The following is a 10,514-nucleotide window of genomic DNA, read 5'->3' as shown; positions in this document are numbered from 1 at the left end:
ACCTGATACAGGCCATGGTTTTTGTAATCACTTGTTATGCATCAGAGAGTTGGACAATGACTAGGGAGGATAGCAGGAGAATTGACGCCTTTGAGCTGTGGTGCTGGAGAAGAGTATTGAATGTACCATGGACTGCCAAGAAATAAACAGATTCATCATAGAGAGGGTTAAACCAGGCTGCTCCTTGGAGGCAAGGATCCTGGGGCTTCATCTAACATACTTTGGACATGTTGTGAGGGGAAGACCCTTTATTATAAGATGTATTGACATAATGACTATTACTATGACAATGGGTTCACATGTATCTGAGACAATGAGGTTGCCATTATTATAGGGTCTAGGGTCTCTATGAGTCGTGTTGACTTGATGGCACATAACAACAAAAGTTCCCAATCCATAGCATGCTTGAGGGGAGACACTTGCTTATTTGTCACCAATAGCAAACACCTAGTTCCACCTGTATACCAGATGCTCAATAAATATTTGAGGAGGAAAAGGGAGAATAAAAGGTAGAATAAAGAAAGGAATTCTGCAGCAATCCTAGATATTATGGGGTATATAAAGATGAATAAGACACAGCTTCCATCCAAGAGGACATTACTGTTGAATGAGGAAAGTTGACCTTCATACAATTCAACTAATATGTGTTGTGCTGCTATAAATACTATAAATACCAAAGATAACAAAGAAAGACTATCAGAATCAGAACAGGTTGGTTTACACTGAGAAAGGCTAAGACTGCATAGATGAGGAGGGAGAAAGTTTCTGTCTTATTCCTTTAGGAAAAAGTCATAGTTCTGAAAGCCAGTGAGACTGAGGGGGAGATAAAATCATTAAAGCATATAACTAAGGCATTTATCCATTGCTACGCTGAGGCAAAATGGTCCCCTAACCAAAAATTCCTCTCTAACACTTGCTATGAATTTCCAGCATTAGCATGCCTAGCATTGTATACTTTAAATATCCTTCTTTAAAAAGCTAAAATCACCACGGTAAAAGGATACTTGAAGGGATCATTTTGCCCAGAAGTCAATTATTACACCACTGCTGGCCAAGCTCAGGAGTTACAAGAAAAGGAAATTCAAAAGAGAGACTAAGAGATTTTAGATTAAAAGCTGATGGCACAGCTGGAGAGTTTTTATTAAGTACCACTAGAAGGAAAAGACTTAAGAAAACAAATCTCACAGTTATGTCAATTTTGAGCAGTGAGACACTGTTTGGTGTCATCAAGTCAGTTTTGACTCCTAGTGAGTGGTCCTATGTAAAACAGGAAATGCTACCTAGTCTTGTACCATCTTCATTATCCTTGCTATGTTTGAGGCCAGTTACAGACATCCCCCCTCCCCGCCAATCTAGCTCTCTAAGAGTCATCCTCTTTGTTGCTGACCTTCTATTTCACCATTGTCCAGTTCTCAGATAGGAAAAAATACAGCCAGAGTGTTCCTTGGAGGCAAGGACAATGAGTTTTGTCTTACATACTTTGGCCATGTTGTTAGGAGACAGGAGAGGTGGAGGGTTAGTGAAAGAGAGGAAGACCCTCAACCTTGACTGCAGCAATTCACTCCACTATATCAGAAATTGTGAGAATGGCACAGATTGAGATCTGCTGTTCACAGGGTCACTATGAGTCATACTCAATTCAATGGCACCTAATAACAACAACATTTCCAGGAAAGGGACATCATGCTTGAAAAGGTGATGGGTCAGTGAAGGAGAAGACCCTCAACAAGATGCACTGACCCAGTGATTATAGCAATGGCTCAAGTATTTGAGAGTTGATGAAGATGATTTAGGATAGAGCAGGGTTTATATCTGTTGTTCATCTGGTCTCTATGAATTATACTAAATCTATGGCACCTAACAACAAAATCTACCTTACCAACATCATATATTTCAGACCCATACATTACTCTTATCTGAGCCCTCAAGAACTATGAATCAGTAGTGTTTGTACCTTCACCCATACTTTCTTCTAATGTATTTTCAATTGGACCCTCAGAGCCCAGACAACTTTCTCCTTTTATTACTATCATTTTCCCTCTTAATTTTTAGGCAACTCTAGTGGCCTAATGTAGACTTTATAAAGAAGAATGTGGTGTCATGATAAGAGGAAAACTCATCAATAACCTTCCTTAGGCAGATGACATGACCATGCTTGCTGAGAGTGAGGAAGACTTGAAACACTTGTTGCAGAAGATCAAAGACTACAGCCTGAAATATGGATTACATTTCAACATCAAGAAAACAAAGATCCTCACCACTGAACCAATTAATACTCAAACACATGACAGATGGAGAAAAGATTGAAGTTGTTGATGATTTCATCTCGCTTGGATTTACAATCAACATCAGTACCAGCAGTCAAGAAATCAAAAGACATATTGCACTGGGAATGGTCCCTGCTGTCAGGGACCTTTCCAAAGTACTGAAAAACAATGATGTAAGCTTACAAACTAAGATGTGCCTGATGCAACTCATGGTCTTTTCAATCACCTGCTATGCATCTGAGATCTGGATAATGAATAAAGAAGACAAAAGAAAGATGGCGATTTTGAATTGTGGTGCAGAACAGAGTACTGATGCCCCATAGCCTGACAAAAGAACAGATATATCTTGAAGAAAGTGCAGCAGAGTGTTCCTTGGGAGTAAGGATGGTGAAGCTTTGTCTATATACTTTGGACTTGCTTTTAGGAGAGGCCCTTCCTTGGGAAAGGACATCATGCTTGGAAAAGTGGAGGATCAGCAAAAGTGGGAATGATCCTCAATGAGATGGCTTGACATCATGGCTGCAACTATGGAATCAAGTATGTAAGAGATGATAAGGATGGCACAGGATAGGGCAGGCTTCTGGTTTCTTGTTCACAGAGTTGCTATAAATCATTCTTGACTCAATGGCAATAACAAGTGACCTCATGAGTAAGGAGTTACACTGTCCACCCAAAGGCAGGTGGTTGGAATTGACCATGGAAGAATCATGGGCTTTTTCCTGTGCAATTTGTATCACCTCTGAAAACCCACTGGAGGCTCAGCTAAGAGTTGGTCTAATTCAATAGCAATGAGTTTGAGGGGTTTTTTTGTTTGTTTTGTTGGGTGGTATTATTCATACAGAAAACACTTCTATAATTTCTCTTCGGACCTTATTCTCAATTCATGAGTGCTTGTCATGCTTTTCTGTCTGTTGGTACAGCTGACATAGTTCCAACCCTCAACACATGAACATGAACTAGTTCATGTTTCCCTTAGTCAACAGGGTTATCATTTACAGAAAGAAATTCCTCAAACTCAGACTAAACATATATATACTAACAATAATTTCTTTAGGAGAATAAGACAGAAGTGGCCCAATCTTCTCATCAAAATAGCAGCTGAAAACTGGTAACATGGAAGACAAGAAAGTTCCTGTAATCTGACTTTCACCAAAGACTACAAAGCCCTCCTTGAAAAAACATTTAACCAAGAAACTCTTATTTATTCAAAGTGTGTGTAGTAGTTAAAAGCACAAACTCTGGGTCAGCACATCGGTGTTTGAATTCCAATTTAGCCACTTCCTTTCTGTGTGACTTTGGTAGAATTGTGCAGCTTTTCTTTGTGCCTCAGTTTTTTCAACTGCAAGATGAAGAATACGACCCACTTCATAATTATAATAAGCATATTAATTTGTCAAGAGTATTTACAAAAACTGTTTGGCAAGTGAGGGCTCAGGTGGTTTTGGCTATTATTTTATGATCACCATTAGTTTTATGAATCACAGATTCATTTTCTATCAATGCCAGCCTATAAATTTGTTGTATATGATGGTTTGTGTGTTGCTATAATGCCATCATCCAAGCCACCAGTAGTTCAAATATGAGCAGAATTACTCATGGACAGGTTTTAGTGAAGCTTTCAGACTAAGACTGGTAAGAAAGCTGTGATAGAGTTCCAAAACTAAGCCAGTGGAAGCTTTCTGGAGCACAGCACAATACTATCCAATCCAATACAATAATGACAGATAAATCCCTGAAGTTGGAAGGCACCACACAACAGCCACAACAGGACCTCAAGCACACTAGTGATCGTGGCACAGCAATGGAGCCAAACCAATAGCAACTAACAACAATATAGTTTCCCAACATCTGGCTTGCAGTTGATTAATATTAAGGGGCAGAAATGGTGCTCTCTATTTTATCTGCCATTATCTGTCTTCATTTTATAGAAATACTGTGGGGATAAATTCATTTTCTCCTTTAAATTTGCTTTTAATGCAATTCCTAAGTGCAGGGGATTTAATGGTTTCCTATCTCACTCTTACTAGTATCCATTATTATGTATAATAAATGTCTTGAAAATCTGCCCTTTCACAAAGGCTGAAAGAAATATTGTGTTGTAGGGGTAGAGTTTGACCTTTCTGCCGGAACGGTTAAACTGGGTGGCTCCTTGGAGGCAAGGATTCTGAGGCTCCGTCTAACTTACTTTGGACATGTAGTGAGGAGAGACCGGTCCTTAGAGAGGGACATCATGCTTGGGAGGGTGGAGGGACAGCGCAGGAGAGGAAGGCCCTCTATGAGGCGGATTGATTCAGTGACTGGGATAATTGGGATGGGAGTGTGAGAGACAGTGCGATTGGCACAGGACAGAGCAGAGTTTAGGGCTGTTGTACATAGGGTCGCTATGAGTCGCAGGCGACTCGACGGCACATAACAACAACAACAACAGGGGTAGAGTTCATCTGGCCTTTCTAGAGCTTAACCCACAAGCTGGGACTACAAAGCTAAATTCTCAGAGGCATCATATTGTTTACATGAATTCTAAAGTGTGAGAGACAGTGAGGAGGGAAAATGAGGAGGGGAATTAAACAAGAAAAATGCTGTCCTGCCTAAAGCATTGCATTTACTTATTTTTTAAAAAGATACTAGGCTGCCAAAACAGTAACTAGAAACAGGATTCTGTCCCCACATTTGTAACCCTTTTGAGTGCCAGCCCTGATTGAAACTGAAAATTATGTCTCTAGGAAGCAGGTATGAGGGGCCAGACTCCCACAACATGAGTTACCTGCACTCTGGCCTCAGTGAGGTTCACCCTGCGGGCCAGGTCTTCTCGCACAAAAGCATCAGGGTAGTGTGTCCGCTCAAAGACTCGCTCCAAAGCCTGCAGCTGGCTGCTGTTAAAGGTGGTTCTGTTCCTCCTCTGCTTTCGCTTCTTCTTCTCCTCTGAGTTCAGCTGATCATCTGGAATAGAAGAAACTGATGATAAGGAATCATGGTCACTTTGGGAATCTCAGTGGATTCTTCATTTTTATATATCTACAGTAAGATATTGCTTCATTTGCTCATATTTGCATCACAGTCAAATGCCACTTTCAATGTGCAAATATAGGAACTGATCTTTGCTAAGCTTTTAAGTCAAGAACTCGCAGAAGTTCTGAGACTGGTTTTCTGCCTCTTAATCTAGTCCCAAATCTCATCTGTCAAAGATCTTTTTCTTGTAGTTTCCTAAAAACCTATTTTGTCAAAGAAAACTGAAGAGATCCTGTCCATGTTCTCTGAAGTTCTTCAGAGATGGGGGAATAGTGGATTGCTTTTTATCTTTTTTCCTTGGACAATACATGGTCATTAATTTATAATTAAAATCTCAACTGTCTTCTGGTTTCTTCATTTCCAACATTCATGGAGAAACACAAATTTAGAGTAAGAAAGGCAAAATCATTTGCAAACCAGCTGGAAATATTATGTAATGCAGTAATAACTACATTCACTCTAGGCTCTATACGGCTGCATAGGTGGTAAGGTCCGCAGCCTAGATCAAGGGTAGAGCTATAAGTTGCCCAAGCTAGTCTTAGCTTGAGAGTCATCATATAAGATCTCTAGAAGAGGAAAATTTATTTTAACAAAATTATTAACATTAAAAATGAAATCATTGAAATGGAAAATTAAATAAAAAAATTAAAATCACTGAAAGATCCCTGAAGCATTTTCACCCAAAACAGTTCTAGAGTTCTAAGATTTTAGGGACTGTTGGGGAATCATGACCTCAAGTTTTGTCTTTCAAGATCCCTCCTCTATTTATTCTGAGTTCTCTCAAAGCTAATCATGCAGTCTGCCCAGTGGCCAACCTCTTTCCTGCTTCCTCTCATTCCACCCCATCAGGAGTGATGGATGTATGACGCTGAGCAGAATTCCAGCTGTGCTAACAACACCATCAAAGGCTCAGCCTGAGGCCCAAACCACTGCCGAGCCTGTGGGACTCTCAGAGATTTACAACACGGAACTGCCACAGTCCCATCACATGCTCATTCTGGTGAACTTGTATTTCCAGTAATTAGGCTTTGCCCAGAGGAAAAAAATGCAAGGAGTTTGAACGAGAGTGAAAGAAAAGAGAGCTTGGCTGCTTGGCTGCTGGCTCACATTCTATAGAGAGTAGTTCTCGGCCATGTTTTTCCAGTATAAGGAGTCTCTGGTTCCTCTCTGAGTATAAACACTCGGCACAACAATGATCACAAATCACAGTGCCCTTCCTCAGCTATAACATTTCTTTTATAAGAAATTGAGCCATGTTCTAGATTTGAATGTAGACTCAAGGTATAATGAAAACAAGGAAGTGCCCAGCCCAGATCTCTTCAAAGACTGATGACATAGAACTTCGTCTTGCAATCTTGCTAACCAAGATCCCTTCGTCCTTAATGCTACTTCCCTAATTACCCTTGGAGCTGCAAGTCGAGACTGCATGTTTTTCCAGAGTTCGTAGGGAGTTATGCTGTCAATTCAAAAGCTCTTCCTCCCTGGTGGTATGAATTTCAGCAGCAACCCCTTGAAGCAAGATGGGCAATCTCCTTTCATGGGATTGATAGCCTCAGAAACCCAATGAAGACTTAGCAGTGAGTTGGTTCTGATTATACAGCAATGAGTTAATGAGAAGATTAGTAAGTGCTTGCTGAATTTGTTTTAAGGAAAAATATGAAACTTCTTGTGGTCCTTAGAAAAGTATTTTTGTCAAAATAAGATATCAGATAATCTCAACTAAATTTCTCCTGCCAAGAAGCTGCTGACACTCATTCTCTCTGCTTCACTGTAGAATGGAATTTGGCCTTCTTTTTCTTCTTCTCCTTTTTTTTTTTAAATAATTCTGGTAACTATAAAACTAGAAGCCTGTTCTGATGACTCTCCTGTGACACTTTCCATAAGAATGTCAGATCACTGGTCATCCATCTTAATAATGGAGATAATTTCATCATCATATTTCCAGGATCTATCAAGGCCTGGAATATTTTAAACAGTATGAATGATTATGCCACTATTTGTTATTGTTAGTTGCCATTGAGTCAGTTATGACTCAATGACAGCCTCATATATACCAGAACTAAACATTGCCAAATCCTGCTCAATTTTTATGATCATGAATGAGGTTGGAACGTATTGTTGTGGCTATTGTGTCAATTCATGTTGTGGGTTCCTCTCCCAGTGGCAAGAAGCTGTGTTGCAATCCTGAAGGCACACAGTTAGAATCCACCAGCTGCTCCATGGGAGAAGGATGGGCAATCTCCTCTCCTGCAATTAACTGCCTCTGAAACCCTACAGCAGGGTCAGCAATGGGTTGTCTGTTCTGACTCAAAAGTACAATAAAACAATAACATAAGCAAAACTAGTCTACAATTAATATTGACAGTAGAGCTCAGCATCTAGAAGCATTTTTCAGTAGTTGCATTGCATAAGTTCTCTCATTCCTTTAGACGATTTGAAACATTCATACTATTGCCATTTTTATGTTTAAATCTATTTGTCTATAGTTCTATGAGTCTTGCATATCAAGTCTCTCTTGGCCATCCAGCACCACAGTATTAATTCCATGCATCAGTTAGATAGAAGTCTGCAAAAATCCTTCTAGCTTTCATACCTACCACAAACTGAAGCCAATTATAGAGATCTTGGGCTATTATTTTTAATCGCATAATGGAAATCCCTTACTAAGCCAATCTCATGATTTGTTTTCTTCCCTCAAAATTCTTTCTCAGGTATAGTCACAAATTCTAAATCCTTTATGCTATTTTATAAGCCTATTTCTTCTTACCCTGCCAAAGCATGATCAAGACCCAGAGTATTTTATGTTGTATTCTTAGTATGACAACCTGCTACATAATCTTTCAGTAGTTCTATAAAATCTTCCACTGTTCATTCAAATCCCACTGACTGTCCACAAGAAACCACCAACTCCCCTGACGTGGGAGTAAGGGAAATGGAGAATTATCGTTTATGACAGGGAATAAATAGCTATGATGACCTGAACCGGTGCCAGCAAAAGTTTCCCAGTGAATGTTCTTGTTGTTTTTAACAAATGAAAACACCAGTCCAGATCATGTGGAAGGTGAGAAAAGACACGCAAATAACAAGAGTCCGGGGGAGTCTGGATCTGGTAAATGTCATTCAAAGTGCAACGATAATAGAAAGAGACAATGAACGGACAACTGAGACAGCTTGAGCAGCAGCCCTGCAGCCCGTCTGTCTTTGCTCATTTTGAGCTCCCTGTTTTCCTCCAAGAAGACAGAAGGATAGAACCCAGTACAGCATCTTCAGCAGCACTAGAGGAAATGTAAACATTCGAAGTTTACAAATGTGGGATCTTTGAAGGGCCTATGATAAACATTTTTATCAGATTCAGTGCTCTGGTTGAATATAGGAGAAAGAAAGCAGTCTCTATTTTTATCCTTGCAGGACGATTACCTTTCTCATGAAAATAGACTCAATAAAGGTTGATTTTAAGCATACTATCCAAGAAAAGTATTCTGGGATTTCCATTCTTCTCAATGTTAGCCATAATTTGTTATCATCGATACAACCAAATGCTTTGGCATAGTCAATAAAATACAAATAGACATTATTCTGGTATTCTCTGCTTTCAGTCAAGGTCTATCTGACATCAACAATGATATTCTTGGTGCCGAGGCTTCCTCCAAATTCAGCTTGATCTTTAGGCAATTCTCTGTCAGTGTACTATTTCAGCTGTTAGGGTGTTCTTTTTTAAAAAAATAATCTTCAGCAAGATTTTACTTGCCTGTGATATTCATAATATTGTTCAATGATTTCTAAACCATGATCTTTTCATTACTTGATATGCATCTGAAAGTTGGACAATGACTAAGGATGACAGAAGAAGAATCAATATCTTTGAACTGTAGTACTAGAAAAGAGTACTGAATATTTCATGGGCTCTCAGAAGATAAAATAAATATATCTTGGAGAAAGTACAACAAAGGTGCTCCTTAGAGGTGAGGATGATGACGTTTAATCTCACATATTTTGGGCAAGTTGTTTGGAGGAGTCAGACCTTGGAAAAGGGTACAATTCTTGGAAGAGTAGATGTCAGCAAAAGAGAGGAAGACCCTCAACAAGATGAGTTGATGCAGTTGACTATATCAATGGGCTCAATCATATCAGAGATGATGAGGGTGGTACAGGATAAGATGGGTTTCAGATTCATTGTTCATGAATCGTACTTGACTCACTGGCACCTAACAACAACCATCCAATTTAGTCTCACAACAACCTGGTGCATCAGAATAGATCTACCCTATTGGATTTTCTAGTTAAAAAGCCTTTCTTCCTGGGGGCCTTTGAGGATGGGTTTGCCAATCTTTCTGTTAGAAGCCAAGCAATTAAATGCTGTGCTGCTAGTATTCATTTTTAATGTCATTTTTATTCATTCTTTGTTGTGAGGATGCTAACAATAACTGAGTATCAGAAAGCTTCTCACTATTTTCGTATTCTGAATTGAGTAGCACTCATCAAGCTGCAGAATTTCACATGGGATATGGATTCATTCTTACTAAAATTATGTTTCAAATCTAAGGTGGTTTTGGATTTTATCATTTCATGGCATACTGACTAAATTGCAAGCATGTAGCCATTATTATTATTTCTAAGCAATAGGACTTTATGTATAGGGTGTTTTTGGCTAAAATTAAGAGACATTATATCTGAGCACCAAAAACCCCTAAGTTACTGTCTAAGGTTCAGTGCTATTCTGTTGGTTCTTACTCAGATCAACCCTACATACAAAACATTGCATAAACAATCTTCCAAGTATCCTGAAAAATCTACAATCAGGAGAAGATAAAATAGATGAATGGGACCTTCTAATAATCAAATCCCTATGCACATTCAAAAACTTCTCCAACAGGGTAAAAAGGGAAGCCACAGACTGGGAAAAAGTATTTGGTAATGACATGTCATATAAGGCACTTATATCTAGAATTTATAAAATACTTGAGAACCACAGCAAGATAAAGGTAAATAATCCAATTGAAAAATGGGCACAGGATATGCACAGACAGACACTTCACCAAAGAAGACATTCAGATGGCCAACAAGCACATGAAGAAATGTTCAAAATCCCTACCTCTAAGAGAGATGCAAACCAAAACAACTATGAGATACCATCTCACCCTAGTAAGAACAGCAAACTATAACAGAACAGCAAGCAACAAATGCTGGTGAGGTTGTGGAAAAACTGGAACCCTTATTCACTGTTGGGGAGGGGGAGTG

At 39.2% G+C, this 10,514-nt stretch overlaps 1 protein-coding gene across 2 annotated transcripts in view; it reads right to left on the bottom strand.

Moving 5' to 3' along the window:
• The window catches only part of PRRX1 (paired related homeobox 1), a 97,574-nt gene that overhangs the window by 14,911 nt on the left and 72,149 nt on the right, over nt 1–10,514 (bottom strand). For both annotated transcript variants that reach the window (XM_006887419.1, XM_006887420.1), the window contains exon 2: nt 5,032–5,207. In XM_006887419.1, coding sequence (XP_006887481.1) covers nt 5,032–5,207 — 176 coding nt within the window. The remainder of the gene's footprint in view (nt 1–5,031; nt 5,208–10,514) is intronic.

Source organism: Elephantulus edwardii, unplaced genomic scaffold (genome assembly GCF_000299155.1).
Source record: "Elephantulus edwardii isolate Elephantulus edwardi_28Jun2011 unplaced genomic scaffold, EleEdw1.0 scaffold00057, whole genome shotgun sequence".
NCBI classification, from domain to species: Eukaryota; Metazoa; Chordata; class Mammalia; order Macroscelidea; family Macroscelididae; genus Elephantulus; species Elephantulus edwardii.
The sequence above is the reverse complement of the archived record's forward strand: the minus strand, read 5'-3'. Positions and strand labels throughout refer to the sequence as shown.